This window comes from Balaenoptera physalus (genome assembly GCF_965194825.1).
Source record: "Balaenoptera physalus genome assembly, chromosome: 16".
Classification (NCBI taxonomy): Eukaryota; Metazoa; Chordata; class Mammalia; order Artiodactyla; family Balaenopteridae; genus Balaenoptera; species Balaenoptera physalus.
In genome coordinates, this window is record NC_138898.1 from 8,697,466 (window position 1) to 8,719,450 (window position 21,985).

Sequence of the window (21,985 nt, forward strand, 5' to 3'; positions counted from 1 at the left end):
GGTAATTAGACTGCGCTACAGACGGAGGCTGTGTAAACGCCTGTCAAGTATTTTTTTTTTGGCCACGTCGCATGGGATGCAGGATCTTAGTTCTCCGACCAGGGATCGAACCTGTGCCCCTTGCAGTGGAAGCGCGGAGTCTTAACCACTGGACCACCAGGGAAGTCCCCTGTCAAGTATTTTTTTTAATGTGGGGAATATCCTCAGGGACATTTATAAGTGACCCCGGTGCTTAGTTCTTATCTGCAATCTCTCTCTAGAGCCATGGTTCCCAACTGGGAGATTTTTGCCTCCTGGGAGACATTTTGAAGGTCATGCACAGGAGCAGAGGGAACACTACTGCCACCTAGTGGGTGGAGGCCAGGGACGCTGCTCAACATCCTGTAATGTGCAAACCAGCCCCACGAGAGAATTGTCCTGCCCAAGATGTCGTTAGTGCCAAGGTTGAGAAAACATCTGCTTGAGATGTTTCAGTTTGCTGTCTTCAAGGGCCCCACTGAATCCAGCTCTGTTCAGGGATTCCCCAAAGGACTGGACAATTAGGAGGATGAGTGTGACACAGAAAAAAAGTTTCACGTTTGGGGATGCAGTTCAAGGGGGTGTGTCGACCAAAAAGGAATCAATGGAAGTCCTACTATGATTATTATTCACATTTATGCATTGAATAAATACTTATATGTTCTCTGCATGATGCTAGATCAGGGGCTGGTAAACTTTCTTAGAGAGCCGGATATTTTAGAGTTCATAAGCTATAGAGTCTCTGTATCAGGTCCTCAACCTTGACATTGTAGGGCTAAGGCAAACATGTTAATGAATGGGTGTGGCTGTGTCCCTAAAGCTGTATTTACACAAACAGGTAATAGGCAGGATTTGGTCCCCAGACCTGGTATCCTAATCCCTGATGCCACAGAGGTGAAATGAGCAAAGACAGGGCTCTCAAGGGACTCAGCGTCTAGGGGAAATTGACAGGTGAATAAAGCCCAACTGCTGTATGAAGAAAGGAGGCCTGATTAGCAGATCTTCTGAATATTGTTATGAGGTCCAGTTCCCTTGGTCAACTTGGTCAACGATGTCAGTGAAGCCTGACCTGTGTTCTTTCCGTATCTGAAGGCTCTTCTACCCACCACCATCATTCTGATGACCACTGAGAATTCCAACAACGTGCAAAGCACCAGCTGGGCTCAGTGGTGGGGTCACCAAGGGTCTTCGCTCTTTTCTCTCCCTCTGAGCCCTTTGTAACTAACAGCGAGCATGATGATTATGACGTACTTAGATGGCCTCCTGCCTCTGCCTTTCACACGGGCACCAGGGTAACCCTCTTACATTGCAAATCCGACTGTGTGAACCCTGCTTGAACCCTTCCCTGACTCCATTGCCCTTGTGGTAGTTGTTGGCTTCACGGTGATGTGTACACACACACACATGCACGCACGCATGCACACACACACGTGTTATTTAGCTTTTATTTCAAAATATCAAGATAAAAAGTGCAAATAACTGTCAGTTAAATATGGTCTTATTTCTCTTAAATCCAGACTTTTGCTTATGTGCCCTAATGCAGTGGTGCCTGAGTGTGTGTGTATACATGTACACATATATATGTACACACGTAATATGTACATACATGCATATATAATATATCACATTGTTTTCTTATAATGTACTATCTCTTCACTTATTATTTATACTGTGGGGTTAAGAGATTATGTGGATTTCAGGGGAGCTGTAGAGGCACGTATAGATAGGTGCATTATCTGAAAAACAGTTTTAGGGTAATAAAGGTTGCATTATTCAGGAAGCCTGTGTGGAGAAGGTTGTGTGTGTGTTGGGGGGTTGCATGGGTGATGGGGATGGTTGGAGAGCAGAGGAAGAAGCAGAAAATGTGGAAGGAGGGGTCCTGAGCCAGGGTAGAGGGCACACCAGTCTGAGCTGCAATGCCTGCTTCTCTAGAATCAACAATATCAATAATTTTATCATGCATATTTTAATTTTTCCCCCAACAGGCATTTCCCAAGCTGTGCACTGGACTAAAAAGATGAATCTTAGACAATAGCCAACCTGGCATTTTGCTGATTTTGATGTGTTTATTGTGTAAGTTATCAACAGAAGCCTTAAGGGATTTTGGAAATGGGGCATGTTAAAGACGAAAGAAAAAGAAAAAGAGAGAGAGACAGGAAAGATATTTTCTTCCCTAGGTGTTGTCTTCTTAATTTGCATAAATGACAATAGTGAACATCTTGATTCACTGCCACCTTTGTAAAGCTGGTAGTTGGAAATCAGCCACCATATATAATAAAAACCCCTATTTATATATGACAGGCCCTGTCCTCGGCGCCTCACAAACCTTCTCTCAATCAGTCCTCTAAAAATCCCAAGGGGCTGTTCGTGCTCATTGAAAAAAAAGCAAAGGAGGCACAGAGAGGTGACATGTCTTGTGTCAGTTCACCCGGCCAAAAGGGGTGGAATCAGGGCTTCCCACAGACCAGCCCCACTCAGGAGCCGGGGTTCCTTCACTGTGGGCGGTGGCAGCTTTATCAATAAGGAAAATCAGAAAGATCCACATGGAAATATGAGTTCATGAGCCCTGGGTTAAAGTCCACTGCTATTAGCCACTGAGCTTAGTCCTGGCTTTTCTTTTAAATAAGATTTTTCTTGGATGAAGAAAAATAGCGCAAGAACTTGGTAAAAAATTTCAAACACCACAAAAATAAAAAGTGCCCCATCCAACCCTAGTGCTCCTTTCTGGTCAGTGCAGAAATATTCTCTCCATAGATAAACTTAAGTGTATGTGTACACACACACATTAAATCTTATTTAAGTAAGATTTTAAGTAAAAGTTTTATATAAAAGGAAAACCAGGACTAAGCTCAGTGGCTAATAACAGGTTCTTTGTTGGGAATGTTTTATATATTATTTTTAACACAAAGGTGAATGCTATAGACACTTGGTGTTTCCATTAAATAATAAATCTTTGTGATTGTTCTCTATCAACACATAGAGATTCACTTCATTCTTTTAAAGGGCTCTATTGAATCTTCTGGTACGGAAAACTGAAAAATGCTTGTGCAATTCCAACGGGTAGAAAATACCACACATTTAAATAGTGCTGTACCTGTATTAACTCATTTAATCTCCTACCTACCATATGAAATAGGTATTTTAATAGTCCTAGTTTTCAGATGAGGAGACTGAGGCATAGGGAAGTGAAGAGGCTTGCCCAAGATGACACATCTTGTAAGTGGAAGAGCTAAGATTCAAGCTAGTGGGTCTGGCACCAGAGTCTATGGTTTTAACCGTTGCCCTCTAGGTGGAGGCAATATCCTTATGCACACATCTTCGTACACATGCCCAGATAGATGTAAAAGGTAAATTTCCAGCCATAAACTTACAGGTTGAAGAGAATAAATGCTTCAAGTTTTGGCAGCTATTGCCAAATTCCTCCTTAAAAAAGTAAAACCATTTCTGCTGCCAACAGCAGTGCATGGTCCCATCTGTGGAGTGTCAGTTCTTTATTATGGCAGGGGGATAAATGGGGTGGGCTCCTGTCTTAACAATGAGTGTGCCTCTCCTTTGGACAGAACAGAAGCCACCTGAGTTCATCTTGTGTGACTCAGCTGTCTTGATTTCATCATCCTCTGGCAGAACAAGCTTATCCCACAAGCCTCTCTCCTGTGTTGCCCCAGTGGAGAAGTCACCTTTGCTAGCTGCCTAGCAATCATACCAGCACACACAGAACTACTCGTACTGTGCTTAGCACCGGCAGACACCCGAGCTTCTTATGACCATTGAGTCACATTGATTAGCTGATGGCGTAAGCAGATCAAGGAGGCAGGAGATGATGTGGAGAGAGGAAGGCTGCTGGCAAAGGGGCTTCACGTGCCTAGACACCAAGAGAGCCAGTGTCTCGTTTGGATGAACAGAACTTTTGGCACGTGGAATGTCAGCTGAGGTCATCACATTCCGCCACCTGCCTCTTGGTGGCCAAACCTATTTGTGCAATTAATATGGAATGCTCTGGCTTTTATCAATGGAGATAAAGTAGAAGATGACAGGGAAAGAGAAATACTCTTTATCTCAAATGTTGCTTGACACCAGAGACCTTAAACTGTTGGCTGGAGAGCTGTGTTTGGCCTGAAGATACTTTTTTCTGAACTGCACAGGGTATTTGAAAAATCTGGAGTGGTTGCCAACAAGTTAAAAATCAGAAACTCTCACATAATAGCTGCTTCTAAAAAAAATTTAAAACTGGCAACTCTGGGTCCAAATTTCTACATGGACATGATTAGCTCCTTACCCACTTTGGACTAAGCAAGTGCTCTGTAGTTTGCCATGCTCCCCACCACTCCCTGTTGTCTTCCATACTGGCTCTCTTGCTTCATTCCTGCCTGGCTCCTAGAGGCATGTGACTTCAGAGTGGCGGCTCTGGGTTCGTGACAAGCAGCGTTCAAGTGTGTGTATGCATGCCTGCCATAACGCAAGGGCTCCATAAATGACAGTTGCAATAATATTTGACTCGAGCAATGGGAGTTGAGGGACACTGAATTACAGCTCATATTAATGTGTTTTCAAAACTGTACCAATGATCAACATATCACATTTAAAATTCTCACAAATACAGCAGAGATGGTATTATGATTATCACTACTACTACTACAATGATGATGATAATGGAATATTATTATTATAATTAGAATAATAAAAGCTCAGCAGCTCAAAACTTCTTCAGGGGTGTCACGAATAGCAAGTCCAGAAGAGGATGCGTTGTGTAGGTTGATTGAATTCAAATGAGATACCTCCTCCTCCAGTAATTTTGTTTTCCCATTGAGACTTTTTTCAAAATCCTAGCTCTGACTTGGTGTGATTTAGAGATGGCTCAGTTCGTTTTGTTTTTTCTTGCAGCAGGGACTTCTGTGTGGATGTTGCTCAGGGAAGTGCCCGGAAAAGGGAAGTTTGGTGGACAGGCATCCCCGGTGATTTCAAGGCAGAGTGGAAGCAGGGAAGGATCTGTGGCCTGATCAGAGTCCGCAACGGCAGACTTAGCACTTCCTGGAGTCGACCTTACCCTGCGATGCATGGGCTGATTCTCAGAGTGAACCTTCAAATTTGCATATGAAGATATGAAATTCTTTGGGCTCTTTTCAAATGGGCCCCTCAAAGCCTCACCTCTTCCTCAGCAAGCCCCAAGTGCTAAATGATATTCACTGAGCCATCAAAGGTTCTATTTTCTCAATCAATAAAGAGCTTCCATCCTCAACTCCAAAAGCAAAGGGCCCATCTCAACTCCGTGAAAGAATTCCTAAGCAACCTATATTAACAAGTTGTCATATACCAACATTTCTTATCAAATACCATGCTAAAAACACGGCCTGCATTATTATTACTTTTTCTTGGTATTTAAGCTGATTAGAAAGTTGGTTCTGTATTTGATTAAGTTCTGCAGAAACTGGACTTGTGATGAATCATTAAACAGAGACACATTTTTTTTTGGTACAGCAATAAAGCCTCCAATGATTAATTAAGGGAACAATGCCAAAACAAGTGTCTTTGTTTAAAGCGCAGTGGACAAGACAGCCTTGGGAAAGTTGATGTCTTAAGTAGACACCACAACATGTTTTTAATTATGTTCAGGAAGACGAACAAGAATAGGAATCGCCAACTGTTTAGAAAGATAATTTTCTTTTTTGAAGAAAGATTAGAATTAAAAAAAACAAACAGAGCATTATTGATTTAACACAAATGCCATTTGTTGGGCCTTTTGTAATTTTCTTATTAGTGTCATCATTCTAGAGTTCACATCTCCCCTTGTGTTATAGCGTTTGGCATCCGTTCAGCTCTCAGCAATACGATACAGTAAACATGCAGTGACTGCTCATATTAAAATGTTTTATTTTTTGTAACTGTACAGATGATCATGCAGTGCAAGTCCTAAATTATCCCAATCATTGCCCAAGCTCATCGGAAGAGAGGGAACTGGGGCCCCGTCTCTGTGAGATGAACAGGCAGCCCGAGGGTGCTGGGCGAGGCTGTCAGTCGGAAAAGAAGCGACTGCAGAAAAGTTCATGCGACATCAGTTCCCCGTCGCACCATCATGAGAACAGCCCACCGCTCGGTTGAAACAGACATCAGCTGGCCTGGATGACTTACATAGTGAAAGACGCGTTGGGAAGCAGCTTACCTTTGGGTTACATCAGGCAGTCAGATTCCACTTGGATCAAAGCGTCCTATCTCGATATTAAAGGTAATGATAGATCGAACTTTAAACAAGGCCAGCTCTTTAAAAAAAAAAAAAATTAATTAATTAATTAATTTTTGGCTGCATTGGGTCTTCGTTGTTGCGTGCGGGCTTTCTCTAGTTGCGGTGAGCGGGGGCTACTCTTCGTTGCGGTGCGCGGGCTTCTCATTGTGGTGGCTTTTCTTGTTACGGAGCACGGGCTCTAGGTGCGCGGGCTTCAGTAGTTGTGGCACACAGGCTCAGTAGTTGTGGTGCAAGGACTTAGTCGCTCCGCGGCATGTGGAATCTTCCCAGCCCAAGGCTTGAACCCATGGCCCCTGCATTGGCAGGCGGATTCTTAACCACTGCGCCACCAGGGAAGCCCCAAGACCAGCTCCTAACTGCAAAATGCTGAAGACAGAATAGGGGCCTAACCGTTTGCCCCTTTTCCCCCCAAAACTGTCAGGAAACGGCCTCAACTCATTTGGCGATCGATGGAAATAGTGCGGAGTGGAGGCTGTGAGCTGTGTGTCAGGAAGTCACTTAGACGTATCGCTCACAGCAATCTCCCTTGTTGTCCATCCCACTAAGCTTCGAGAAATGGTTAATTATTCATTTTGCTAGTAAGTAATGGCTTTATCTTATCATAAGCATGAACAATATTGGAGACCGGCTTGAGAACGGTGCAAAGATGCTCTGTTTTCTGCACATTCCTTGGTTTCTTCTCTCTGCTAATGCGGTTTGAGTGTCTGCTGGGCGCTGGGCTCTGGGCTGAATGCTGGAGATCGCAGGGTGAACAAGCAGCCCTTCCCCCCAAAGAGCTCAGGCTCCAGGCTTGGAGGACTGAAGGGGATGCATTTCTGTGGAAGGACGTGCATTCCAGGCACCGGCAACGTGGCGGCAGAGGAAGGATCCAGGCACAGCTGGACCCCGGCTCGGCTTTCTCCTCAGGAAGATGCTGACACCTTGCACCGCTGAGATTGATTCAAGAACCCAGAGAACCTCGTGTTTGTCAACAATCCCTCATATCAGTGTGGCAACCTAAGGCCCATGGGCCAAATCCACGCTGCTGCTTGTTTCTGTAAGGCCTGAAAGCTGAGAATCGTTTTCCCCTTTTTAATTGGTAAAAAAAAAAAAAAAATCAAAATTGTAATAATATATTGTGACATGCGAGAATTACGTGAAATTCAAATCTTAGTGTCTAGAGATCAAGTGGTGTTGGAACACGGCTGTGCCCAGTCTCATTGCACGTGGCTGCTTTTGTGCTGTGGAATGATTCAGCTCTGCATTTCAGCCCAAAGCGGCCATGAACAATCTGCCGAGAAATGGGTGTGGTTGTGTTCCCAGCACAACTTCTCTGCTGGTTTTCATAGTTAGCCAACCCTGCCTAAACCAAAGTCCATAGGTTCACGGCAAGGATTCAGCTACTTTCTCATCTCTGACTGATTATCATGTCGAGAGAGAGGGAACATAGGAAACCACGGGCAGGAAGAATCTCCACGGACAGGAAATTCCACATCCTGGGCTTAGTAGGAAGGGAGCCTGTAGAGGTGTGCCACTCCATAACCAATTTGCAAGGGGACAATTGCATTCACCAGAATTGCCCCCAGTGAAGGCACTGAGTGTTCCAAGGAGAAATACTTTATTGAGCCACTTGGGATATGAGTGGGGAAATGAGGTCTCCTGAGAGCTAAAAGGGTCACTGGTCACCTTTCCAGAGAAGGCCTTGTTTCGCTGAGCGTGTTGGAGTGTTTGTGGGAGAAATTGGGGCTGAGCTGAATTGCTTCACTTAGCAGAAAGAAAGCAGGATTGGGCATTGGCGGGGACAAAAGGAATCAAGGAGAAAGCTGTGGGCCCCATGCAGAGAGGGGAGAAAAGAAATCTCTGAGTTTTCAGAGAAATGTGTCAGAGGCTTTATCAGGTGTTGCCAGGGCAGGGTGAGGTCACCCCACTTCTGTGTTCCCCTTGTGAAATTCACTGCCATCTCCGTTACTCATTCGTTGGTGCTTTGGTGAGGGAGGGTGCTTTAGAGGGAAACTGACGTGGTGCCCTGTCCTGCTCGGGGTTGGCATCAAGTGAAACTAGAGGTGACGTGTTAGGCTTAGGGAAATGCGGGGACATGGCTGACATTTGGTTCACATCTTGACGGCACCTCATTCAGGTCTGAGCAGACACCATGCCCTCTGCGGGGCCTTCCCTGGGCACCTATTCTTAAGTTGCTTCCTTTCCCTCATTCTTCATCCTTCCCAATCCCTATGCCCTGTTTTAGCTTTCTTTAAGATACCTATCATCACCTGACATACTCTTATATAATTAGTTGTTTTTGTGTTGGATGTCTCTTCTCCCTTATTTAGGGTCCATGAGAGAGAGCAGGGATGTCGTCCGTTTTGTTCACTTCGGCATCTCCAGGGCTTAGAACCAATGCCCAGCACATATTAGGTAGAATACATTTGTTCAGCAAATGGTCAGGAGATGCAGGGGTTCCTACTCACTGCCACAAGCCTGCGGAGTAGCTCCTGTTGGTCCACCTGCCAAATCGGGGGCTGTATCTTTGTAATGGCCCCTCCTTAATTCAAACCCGAGCCATTTCTCACCTGGAAGACACCAGTGGTCTCCTAAATGTCCACCTGCGTCCACTCCTGCCCCCTCCAAATCTGGGCTCTACGCCACAGACCAACCTTTTCAAAATGTAATTCGGATAATGTCACTTCCTGGCTTGAAACCCTCTCCTTGCTTCCTGTCACTCTGAGAACAAAATCTATACTACTTCCCATGGCTACCTAGGTAACTGAACTTGCCTAAATGGTTCTATCTTTATACCACCATCTTTGTATTCTTGCTCCCTGTGCTTTAGCCACACCCCTACCCACTGTGTCCTTGCAAAACATCATGCTTTCTTCCCTTTAAGACCTTGACACTTGGAGGTTCTGTGCCTCCCGAGTCTCCCTTGACTGCCTCCTTCATATCACTGGGGACCCAGCTCAAAGAGGAGGCACCTCAGAGACGCGTTCACTGACAATCCGTCTAAAATCATCCGCCCCAAAGACCATCACTTTTTATCACATCACCTTGTTCTGTTATCTCTTCATTTTGGCTCCCATCACTAGATGTAATTCTCTTATTCATTCTGTTGTTTACTAGCTTACAGTCTGTTTTCCTTCCCTAGGGTGTTGGCACCTGGATAGCAGTGACCTTGACCATCTTATTAATTGCCAATACCTAGAATAGTACATAGCACACCACAGATGCTCAATAAGTACTTTTCAAAGGAATGATTGAATTGATCTGACAACAAAGGAGTTGATTTTCTACTCATCTTTCAGTGCCCAGTGCCTCAAATAATATGTATTAGTCCCTGGTAGTTCTGCCCACGTAATTCTTACAGATCCTTATAGATCACATGCCTGTAAATTAGGTGCATGTTCTTAGCTATTCCTTGAAGTTACAACGAGGTTCAAAAATTAAGTGTGATGTAACTTTAAGTTTTCAGTTCGATCTTTGGAAGTGTTTGGAAGACCAGAAGTGGCCAGATAATCACCTCTGGGTCCATACTCTTTCTAGAGTTATTATAGTTGTTATGTCTTTTAAACAAGGACCTAACAAGGTATATCCCTTTTCCGGTCCTGCCATGAATTATCAGCTTCCTAAAGTGAAATCAAAGTCAATAGCCGTTTTGCAGGTAGAGTGATTGCAGACTCCAACCCTTGGTTGAATTAGCATGTAAAGGGAAGTCTTGGACTTGGGTAATTATAGGATATTTCCTTAATAAACCTTATCTGATCCTTTTCCGCTAATAATTGTATGTAATTATATTTACGTGTGAGAACATTGCATATTAATGGAGACTAGGGCCCTGAGGATTTAAAGAACTTATGAGGCATTTGACTGGATACAACCAAACATTACATGTCATCCAAAGCACAGGGGGAGAAAGGAATTTGTCAGAAAGGAACCAGATAATAGGAGAAACCCAACACATTCATTAATTGATAATATTTTTATTAGCTTGTTACTTCCAAGTGTCTTTTAGTACTTGTACTTGAATTTAAATGTCTGAAAAGGAATGGGTATTCAGGAAAAGAAAAGTAATTACACCCTGTAATTCTGATTTAATTACAAGGAAATAGATGTAACATGATGTGATAAAAGTTATGATGGGCTCTTTAAGTGATATATGTCATCAACATGTTAATTGGCATGAAATCTGAACTCAGAGCCAGAGAAATCTTAGGTGAATATGAGGTCAGCTCCATTACAGGCAGCCTTATAATAAAAATTCCATATACGCATTTTAAGTTTTATTCTACCATGTACTTTTCCACGTTTATATTCAACACAGTGAAATCCCAGTCCTGCACTTTAAAAAAAGGAAGAAAAAAAGGCTATCCCCAAGTCACTGGGGTGATTAGCTTAAATTTGTCATTGAGAAGACACAGAGTCAAGGCCAGATTAAATGGGAGAATGTGTTTTTTTTTCTGAGCTCAAAGACCAAGTCATGTTCTAAAAATCCAGTTCTCTCAGCATTTTAGCATAAAGATGAGATGAAATGAATAAAGATTTTGATTATTAAAAGACAACCTTTTCTTCCAAGACTCATCCCATGACCTGTTTATTTTATTTAATGATAATTTTTTGGCTCATGGCTGTGGTTAGTAATCAAATGTGAAAAGAATACATCTACTCAGCAGAAGGAAATAGCCAAATTAGACCTGGGTAACTGTTCTAAGAGGGAGTAGAATGCCACAAGGAACCTCAGAGCCTCAGACCTTCAGCTAGAAATATTTGACTCATGCCTCAATGAGAAGCTACTGTAGCAACTTTGCTATTGATTTGCTTCAGTATTAAAAGTACCATTGCATATTCTAATTCTACAGCTCTCGGAGATGGAAAAGTTTCTGTGGGAGCAGCGACATTGATGCCCCCTTTACATGATACTCTCACCCCATGCACACCCAGACTGGCATCTCTGCCAGCGTGGACATCTGTGAATATGAAATTGTATCTTGCATGGTTGCTTCTCAGAGAGTTCCTCTCTGTTCCTCATCTCTTGGTGGACATTTATCCTAGTTTAATTCAAATGATTTTAAAAGAGAATGGATTCCAGAGCCTCTACGTTTGGTAATCATCTAAACATAAAGGAAAGAGGGATTCAGGGATTCAGGTAGAGGGGAGGACCCTCAGGCAGAGCAGATATTAGCGATGGATTTGATATTTCTCAGGTTTGGAGATGAAGAACAGTGTCGTGGGTAGAAGAACAGGATACAGATTCTGTTGAGTTGGACATGCCCCTGCATGATTCACCCTTGTGACTCACTCACTTCCTCTACTCCACTTGGGGCAGAAGGGCTTTCTTGATGGTTTCTTAATAACCCTAACTCATTCCTGCCCCAGGGCCTTTGCACATGACAATCCCCCTCTCTGAAATGTGTTTCTGCCACTTCCCTTGTTCATCAGGTCTCGGCTCAAATATCAGTTCAAATATCCTCTGGCAGCCTTCGCCGGTTGCCCCGTAAATCAGCAACCCCTCCCACGTCTTTTACTTTCTAGTTCCTTCTTCTGCCTTGATTTTCTTCATATATTGTGGCAGATGTATATTTATTTGTAGCCCGTCTCTCCCCTCTAGAACACAGGCTCCCTGAGGGCAGGCACCCGATCTGTCTTGCTCACTGCTGGATTCCCAGACTGAGAGCAGCATCAGGCACATAGAGGGAAACATGCACCCATCACATGAAGGATGTAGGGGTGTATCCTGGTGCCCCATTCACCAGCTGCATGTTTTTGGGCTGGTTACTTAATTCGTAGGTGCCTCAATAGTCTCGTCGGTAAAATGGGAATAAGAATTTTAAGAATTAAATGACTGAATGCACGGAGCCCTCTTAGCATAGTGCCTGGCATGGGATAAGTAAGTGCTCAGTACGTGTTGGCTTAAAAATGGGGGGTTTTTCTTTAGCAAATCAAGACAAAATAGACTGAGAATTGAATTCCTGAGTCTGTATGCGGGTGACAGCTGAGGTGGGTGATGGGGGTCAGGAAAGCATCCTTCCTGCTCGGGTCTGCTGTGTGCTGGAGTTCCCAGCACATCTGTAGAGAATACATCTGTACACTGGGGAGGGATTGACATACACTCCTTAGTGTGTACGGAGCACCTCCCCTTCACTGTGCCCAGCTGAGAGTTCAGTTAAGGTCAGGGCAGCCTTCTATCGGGGAAGCAGCTGAGGGCAAGGCAGGACAGAGCATGATTATAAGAGAGTGGACCCAGGAATCAAACAGGTGTCGGCTTCAAAATTCCAGTTCCCACTGCTTCCTGGCTTTGTGATCTTGGGTGAGTAACTTCACCTCATGGGCCTCAGTTTTCTCATCTGCAAAATGGGACTAAAAAAGCGTTTTTTTTCCCCATAGGGCTGTGGTAAGGATCAATTGAGATAATGTAAGCAGAGTCCCCAGCGAGGACCGTGATGTAGAGAAAGTTTCAACACGCGTTGTCCATCGTGCTTCAAGTTATGCTGTGTCTCTGTGTGGAAACCACAGAAGGAATTCAACAAGCACTTGGTCTCAGAGGCTATGATTAATTGAGCCCGAAAGGCCGCAGACATGAAAAAGCCCTAAGTCGATGCTAAAGGTAAAAAGGGAATAAATGGCAGCTGCCGCGTGCTCAGTGCTGTACAGCGTGAGGCCCGCCTCTGCCCGGCCACCACAGTCTCCTCGTCACACATCCAACGGCCACCCAGGGAGGCAGACCTCGCCCACGGCTTGAATCGAGCTTTTCCTAAACCACCGATTTAAGAAACTCTTCACCTGACCATCAAAACACAGACTCACTTCCTGGGAGCTTCTGACAGTCAGGCCAAGTTGACCAAACACCAGCCCTCTTCAGACATTGGCCGCGGCCAGCTCAGCAGTCACTGGGCAGTGCCAACTGTTTGCCAGGTCTCCTCTGGCACACGCGTGGGATTCTGCACCTGCGGGGTATGGCAAGGTGCAGGGGCCATGCTGATACGCCAGCATCTCCCGCCAGGACCCCCTGGTTCATTTCTGTCTCCGAGGGTCTGTAACGCTCTCCTTTCCTTGAGGAATGTCTTCTGAGACTGCACTCCACCAAGCCCTTCTGTAAGTTTCTGATTCAGAAGCCACCTTGGAGGAGAACTGGGGTGTCTCTCTCCATCTCCCCGGTGCCCCCGAATGAGCACCTCCTGCTCCTCACCTGTTATCGCAAAGACAAGAAGGGCCATTCATAATTTAAGCCCGCCCTTTCTTTCCTGCACGCCACCAACAAGAGCCGGATGCTGGCGGAAAAACTGAACTCTTTCTCCCGGGATACACTGAAGATCAAGCAGAATCTCATTAAAGCTCACTTCAAAGATTCGTCCTTTATTTCCATACAAACAAGTTTAAATTATCGTGCGTGAATCCACTGTTAGCAGGAACTCTGTTCCATTATGCATGATTCCTCAGTGCTCGGATCATGAATAATGGGCAGTGCTCCATTGGCGATTGCCAGTAATATGCTAAGCTTTGGGAGTGGTCACGTTATTAGGTTAAAGTTTCGTCGGTTGCATATTTATTTTATTTCTTACTCAAGTTATCATGCTCTGGTTCATCAGAATAGGTATTGCAATCTTGTTGTAATTAAGCACAGCATGTTGTAGCTATGATTTCTTTATTGTTATTACTATTATTTCATATTTATTGAGCATTTACTGTGTGCAGAGGATAGTGCAAAGGATATTATCCTTGCATACATAGTATTATTTAATCTTCACCAGAAGCCCATGAGATAGGTTTGATTCTTATTCTCATTTTCCAGGTGAAAACACTGATAATGGGGGAGGGATCTAAATTGTCCACGGATAAAACTCATAACAATTGGTAGTGCTGATTCAAATCAATTTGCCTGACTTCAGATACTCCTAATTGTAATATATATATATATATGTATATATATATATATATATATATATATAATTATTATTATTTTTTTAACCATGCTATTACTTTCTGAAGAGCTTCCCTAGATAAGTTTTCATTTGGGAAGTAGATAGTTTCATACCCATTGTACAGATGAGAAAACTCATGCCCAGGAGGCTGATTGAATCCTGTGAGTGAGACACCCTTGTCTGAGCCCTCGTTTGCCACCATTTGTTATGAGACAACCAGTCTTCCTGGATACGATGAGGTAGTTATGCTCTGGCTTCTGTGGTTTTTAGGGTCTGGGGGGCAGGGGTTTTCTCAATATTCTCTCCCGATCACCGTCTCTGGAGGCTTTTTAGACAATACACATGCTGATTCTTTCTCTTACCCATTGTGTGACCTTGGGCAAGTAACCTGACTTCCTCCACTTCAGTTTGTTCATCTGTACAGTGGACCTAAATACCTGCATCTCTTAGGGTCATTGTCAGGAATAAACGAGGTAGGATAAACTAGGTAGTAGCTGGCATGCAGGAAACACTGTATACATGTGAGCTAATCTTTTTGTTTTTTCCCTTTAAGATCCTTCACACTGATTAACTTGTGTCTGATGAACCCAAAGTCATCTAGCGTGTTAGTGGAACATTTCCATTTTTAAAAGCCCCCTCTTCTTTTAACATCCTGTAGCTTGACCAACGAAGTCATCATTTATTTCCATATTCCTTCCTATTCTCACAGCCCAGGACAGTGTTTAGCTGACGGCACGTCCACCTGGTCACGCTCATGACTTAATGACTGATGTTAAGATGGTCCGAAGAAGTTGGTTACAGGTATTGTCTCTCAGCCCAATCTTAGATTATTGAAAAACCGTTGGAAGGGAAGTTTGAATTGGTCACAGATTTTATTTTTAACCTCTTGAGTTAGCCAATGTCAAATCCAGCCCCATTGTCAAGACAGGAAATGCTGGGGTCCTCTGGAAAATGTCTTAATAATTTCTGCATTATTTATTCATTTGGCTAGCTCAACTGGGAATGAGTTTTCCATTTGGAAACGTGTCACAGAATGCCCCAGACAGGAAATAAACTTAAGAAGCCTGAGTTTAAGGACTGATACAGGCTCTTTTAATACACTCAACCCTTTCCTGCACAGAATCTTTGCTCCTGCTGGCGCTGAATTCTGGACCTGCTTCTCCTTTGCACACTCATCACCTCTCATTCCACAAGTCCAGATTCTATCAATTCTTCAAGATTCATCTAAAAGTCACATTTTTCTTATTCCAGAAACTGCTTCTCCAATACCATATATTTATATTGTGCTTTACACTTTTTGAAGTGCTTTGGCAGATATTATTTCATTAACCTGGTTGAGTGATTTCTGTGTGTATTCTTTACATGAATTCACCTTCTATTACATAGGACTGAATTCTCCTTCCCACAGTAGGATTTAAAGCTTCTCTGCCTTCCCTGTGTGCTAAAGGGAACTTTGCTCTACCAGCAGGATCTGGGTCTTGGTCTTGTTTTTTAAATCTGGGAAATGGGTGAGGGGAATATTAAAAGGAGCCAATGTTATCTTGATTCATTTACAATTAAAAAGCAGAGAAGTTAGGGAATTCCCTGGTGGTCTTGTGGTTAAGACTTGGCGCTTTCACTGCTCTGGGCCAGGGTTCGATCCCTGGTCAGGGAATTAAAATCCCACAAGCTTCATGGCAGAAAAAAAAAAAAAAAAAAGCATCAATGAATGTGTTAAAAAAAAAAAACAGAAAAAGCAGAAAAGTTACATGTGGAAAGGCAACTGGAAGGTGAGGGAAGTGGCAAAGAGAAACAGAACCACAGGAGGCTGGGCTTCGAAGGGGTTTTGAAGCACTTTTTGGGTCAGTTGCTAGGGACAAGTTGGTATTTCATGCAAAGTGGAGCTTTGGAAGAAGTGGATGAATAAAAAGAATCAAAAAGCAGTTTGTGGGCTTCCCTGGTGGCGCAGTGGTTGAGAGTCTGCCTGCCAATGCAGGGGACACGGGTTCGAGCCCTGGTCTGGGAAGATCCCACATGCCGCGGAGCAACTGGGCCCGTGAGCCACAATTGCTGAGCCTGCGCGTCTGGAGCCTGTGCTCCGCAACAAGAGAGGCCGCGATGGTGAGAGGCCCACGCACCGCGATGAAGAGTGGCCCCCGCTTGCCACAACTAGAGAAAGCCCTCGCACAGAAACGAAGACTCAACACAGTCATAAATAAATAAATAAAAGAACGTGAATTAAAAAAAAAAAAAAAGCAGTTTGTAATGAATGGATGTTCGCACCCTTTTTGCATATCGGGAGAGGCTGCAGTAAGGATTGATATTGTTCTACAAACATCTTTATATGACGGATGGGCACTTCTCCTGAGCATAGCACCCATGTCAAGACGGGCCTGACCTTAATGAGCTGGTGTTTGCACTAGAATTTATGTATGTATTCACCCCAGTCCCTCAACACACACATGCTCTAGGAAGCTTCCTGAACGCAGAGTTTGGGTCCCATTTTCATTCATGTTACCCATGAGGCCTTGCTCCTGATTGGTTTCTTTAGTGAAAAGTGCTGATTTGTCCATATCTTAGAGACAAATACTTCCTGATGAGTGCACGGTCCTGACTGCCTTATGGGATTGTCTGGATTTTCAGCTCAAGCCATTTGTGATAGACCCACAGTGCACAATGGACAGGGCTTGCTGGGCTCAGAAGTTGTAGGTTTGCATTTTGGGTTTGCCCTGAATAACTATGCAACCTGGGCAAGTTACTTAAACTCTTTGCACCTCATTTTCCTTATCAAAAAACTTCGTTTCCTCTAGATAAAGAAATGTGGTTCACATTTTCTCAATTGATGGAATCATAGAATATAAGGATCAGAAGAGATCTGAAGAAATTAGCTGGTCCTGAGATGGCAAATAATTTTTGTTAGCTGTAAGCTTTAATCAATGGTAGTGTTTAGAGCAGTCATTTTCAACTGGGGTGATTTTCCTCTCCCAACAATGCCTGGAGACATTTCTGGCTGTTACAACAGGAATGGGGGCAGGGTATGCTACGAGCATCTAGGTGGTAGAGACCAGGGGTGCTGTTAAACATCCCACAGTGCATGGGCCAACCTTCTACAACAAAGAATTACCTACCCAAATGTCAATAGTGCCAATTTGTTCTGAAGGATTCAAAGTCTGTGTCTTCCTTGAAACTCAGTGGGAAAGAATACTGTGATTGCATATATATGTGTTAGCATACAATATTTGTTTTTCTCTTTCTGACTTACTTCACTCTGTATGACAGACTCTAGGTCCATCTACCTCACTACAAATAACTCAATTTCATTTCTTTTTATGGCTGAGTAATATTCCATTGTATATATGTGCCACATCTTTTTTATCCATTCATCTGTTGATGGACGCTTAGGTTGCTTCCATGTTCTGGCTATTGTAAATAGAGCTGCAGTGAACATTGTGGTACATGACTCTTTGAATTACGGTTTTCTCAGGGTATATGCCCAGTAGTGGGATTGCTGGGTCGTATCGTAGTTCTATTTTTAGTTTTTAAAGGAAGAACCTAAGGGCAGGACAGGAATAAAGATGCAGACATAGAGAATGGACTTGAGGACATGGGGTGAGGGAAGGGTAAGCTGGGACGAAGTGACAGAGGGCATGGACTTATATAAATTACAAAATGTAAAATAGATAGCTAGGGGGAAGCAGCCGCATAGCACAGGGAGATCAGCTCGGTGCTTTGTGACCACCTAGAGGGGTGGGATAGGGAGGGTGGGAGGGAGACGCAAGAGGGAGGAGATATGGGGATGTGTGTATGTGTATAGCTGATTCACTTTGTTATAAAGCAGAAAATAACACACCATTGTAAAGCAATTATACTTCAATAAAGATGTTAAAAAAAAAAGAATACTGTGATTGATTAGTGATGTCTGCCTTGGGTACAACAGGTGGAGTTAGGGAGTATGTATGTTTGTCATCATGATACAAGGCCAAAAACCTATTTTATAGAGGAGGTTAACACCCAGGTAGCTTTTTAAGGCACATGGTAAGCAAGTGGGAGAGCTCAGGCTGTAATTGACAGCTTTTTGACTTAAACTGCATCCCTCTCAAGAGCAGAAACTGGATCAGTCTAGTTCACTAGCACATCTCCAGCACCTAGAACAGTGCCTGCACATGGTAGACATTCAGCAAATATTTGTTGAATTAATGAATTGAGTTTTTGGCAAAGATAGCTGTAACTCTACCAACTCTAAGCCAGTTTTCTCAATTTATATAAAACTTATTTTCAGTTTTAATAGTTCATGTGAAAAGATAAAACTAATATGAATATGAAGGACAGCCAATTTCCCCTTAAACCTCAGAGGCCACATTCCTTGTTGAGGGAACATCAACCTCGTAAAACACAGGACAACTTGTGAGCCAGGGCTAGCATCTGGGAAGAGTCCTGGATGTTCCGTGTTTTTTTTTTTTTTTTCTGCTGATTTTCTGATTGACCTGAAGAAGAGCAGTCTCTCAGCACCTCAGGTTTACCTCTTATAAAAGAAAACAAATGTGAATTATGGGAGCAGTTGGAATTTTTAAAAGATTTAACGTGCTTTTAAAACTTTTAAATTTAAAATAATTATAGATTCACAGTAAGTTGCAAAAATAGAGTTCCATATACTCATACCCCAGTTGCCCCCAGTGGTGCCATCAATTTTATAGCTGTAGTACTGTATCAAAGCCAGGATACTGAAATTGGTACATACTGTGAACTAGGCTACAGACCTTAGTTTTGACAATTTTTAGATTTGTGTGCGTGTAGCTGTGTGCAATTTTATCCCTTGTGTAGATCTGTGTAACCATCACTACAATCAAATACAAAACTGCTTAGAACAAAGAATAATGATATTAACAGCTACCATTTGTTGGGTATGTACTATGTTACAAGCACTCTGCTGGGCATTTTATATATATAACATTATTTAGTTTCACAACAATCTGGCAAGTTAGAAGCTACATGTGTTTTACAAAGAAGTAAAATGAGGCTCAGAGAACTGAAGTAACCCTGTAAAGGTCACCTGCCCAAGGCAGTGAAATAGCAAAGCTAAATCTGTTGGATGCCTACACTTGCCCTCTTTTAATAACTCCATGCTGGGATTCATTTTAAGAAAAATCACCCCGTAATCTCACCATTCAGAGATAACCATAGTTAACAATTTGGTATATTTCCTTCTAGTCTTTTTCTATGAATATGCAGATTTAAACTTAATTGGAATGAAACTCTAGGCACAGTTTCTATCTCACTTTTTCTCGACTTCACATCGTATACATCATTAAGACTCTTCAGAATGATCATTTTCAAAGACTGCCCCAAATTCCATTGTTCCATAATGGAATGGAACAAGATTTCTCTGAGGCCCTATTGTTGACCAATAAAATGGCTTCCAAATTTTTATTATTTTAAGTATGGCTATAGTGAACATTTTTGTACAAAAACTTGTATGTGAAAATCCAAAGATATTCTTAGGACTGGATCCTGAAATGTGAAATTATTGAGTCAAAACATAAGGAAATTTGTATGATTCTTAATAGGATTGCTTAAATATTTGTAAGGCAATGTCTTTAAAATATGATACTAGCTACTCTCCATCAGGGGCTGGTGAATTATAGCCTCCGGGACAAATCCAGTCCTGCTGCCTGATTTGTAAATAAAGTTTTATTGGAACACAGCATATTTATTGGAAACAAATATGCTCGTTTGTTTACGTATCATCTGTGACTGCTTTCATACTGTGTCAGAGCTGAGTCGTTGCAAAAGAAACCATATGGCTAGCAAACTAAAAATATTTACTATTTGGCCCTTTATGGAAAATTTTGCTGGCCTCTGCTCTAGATAAAAGCTATGGATAAGAGCTAACAGTGGTAAATTTGGTCAGAACAGTTATACCAAGCAAGCATAGCCTCATAGCGTGGGCACACGTGGGAGAAGAGGCTGGAATAATGTCCAGTGAAGCCTGTGGATACAGGTCTCAGAGTTGTTGCTCTCTTGTGCCCGGTGAAAAGCACACAGTTGGTATTTAATAAGTGCCTGTTGTTTGCTGCTGAGCATGGGGTTGATAATGTATATGGCGACACCCCCATCCTCCCTTCTCTGGGCTTTGCCTGACTCTTGGAATCTGTCCTTGGTGGATAACTTCCTTTTCACACCCCTGGCGTACAGAGAAAAGCAGCTCTATGATTTAAATTCTCCAAGATCAAGGATGTAAAATGAAGGCTGCCCCTGGCCTCACAAGACATCCAAATAAATCTCACGGCTTCCAAATGTGACTGTGTCACTCTGGGATTAATACCAAGTAATCCAGTGCCAACATCAAGACAGTGAAAATAAGCATTTACTCTCCCGGAAAATCATTTTATACTGATTACAAGTTGTAGCCTGTCACTAGGATGTGAATTGAAAATGTGCACATTTGCAAGGTTAATATTTCTCTCTAAAGTCACTCTCTCCCCTGCCTACCCCCTCACCCAGCTCAAAAAGAAACAGGAATTCCAAGTAAATATTTATCCGGAGACGTCCTTATTCCAAGGTACAAAGTTTAAACCAGCTTTTCATTTACCTCCAAGACTCCAGCAATGGTCTAGCAGCAAGTGGTCCAGAGCAGCCTTTTACAGCCTTAGCACTATGACATTTCAGACCAGATCATTCTTTGTCATGGGGGCCTGTCCTGTGCATCGTTGGATATTTAGTAACATCCCTGATCTCTACCCCTGGTGCCAATACCAACTCTCTCTCTTGTGACAACTAAAGTATCTCTGGACATTGTCCAACGTCCCCTGGGGGTCAACTCACCCCAGCTGAAAACCACAGATCTAGAGATCTTGAAACAAGCAAGTAGCCAACCCAGTAACGTCCAAACAGCAGAGCATGGCCATCTGTCTACCTTTCTAGCTCCATCTCTCACTACTTTGCCTTCAGCCTTTCAACCCAAAGCCTGCATGCTCTGTCACCTCCTGGCATTTGCTTGTCCTGGCCACTCTGCCTGGAATTCTCTCTCCTAATTTATCCATTATGGAAAGCCACCTCCTCAGTGAAGTCTTCCATGACTACCCCTCCTCTAGGCCTAATGTGGAGTTAGACACAGTTTCCTCTGGGCTCTCATGTCCCTTTTGACAGGCAGTGGAGACAATATCATGTAGGAGTTGGTCTCTAAGGTAGGGTTTCAAGCAGAAACTGCACAGAACAAAATTACCCTTGGGAAATCCCCTAAATCCGCCTTAAATATAGAGTTTGGTAGAGTCAACTCTGTTTCATCATCTTTTATGCCTGCTAATGTTTAAGAAGTATTGAGTTACACTGAAGGAAGGAATACTAGGGAAATCTACATGCGGATGTCTGGACCTTCAAACATTTGTACTTTTAGAAAATCTCTGATCACAAATGGGGAACAATATGTCTCTGCTTGCCTGCAGTGTTTACTTCATTTTAACACTGAACCTCTGTAATTTTAATATCAGTGAATAATTTGCCATTGGAAGAATTAGACTAGACAACATTTGTGAAAGTACCTAAACATAGAACCTGGAACGTAGTTAGGTGCACAGTGAGGTTTTCTGAGTTTAAATTTAAATCTAACTGTTTTTTTTTTCTTCCAGTTTTATTGAGATATAACTGACACACAGCACTGTATAAGTCTAAGGTGGACAGCATCATGATTTGACTTACGTACACCATGAAATGATGACCACAGTAAGTTTAGTGAACACCTATTATCTCATCTAGGTACAAAAGAAAAGAAAAGAAAAGAAACTTTTTCCTACACTGTTCTTTGAAAGTTCTAGAGAAGAGCTTGGCCACTTGCTTTGTGTATTTCTAAACTGGCATGTTCTTT

At 42.9% G+C, this 21,985-nt stretch overlaps 1 protein-coding gene across 3 annotated transcripts in view; it reads right to left on the minus strand.

Annotated features, from left to right (window-relative positions):
- TSHZ2 (teashirt zinc finger homeobox 2) overlaps positions 1-21,985 on the minus strand; it is a 444,239-nt gene that overhangs the window by 46,004 nt on the left and 376,250 nt on the right. Inside the window, exon 3 of one of the 3 annotated variants that reach the window (XM_082428375.1) lies at positions 17,553-18,646. The exons of the other annotated variants lie outside the window; for them this stretch is intronic. Within the exon in view, the coding sequence (XP_082284501.1) occupies positions 18,645-18,646 (2 nt within the window). The 3' untranslated portion in view covers positions 17,553-18,644. Of the gene's footprint in view, positions 1-17,552; positions 18,647-21,985 lie in introns of those variants that run through there. 3 annotated transcript variants of the gene reach the window in all.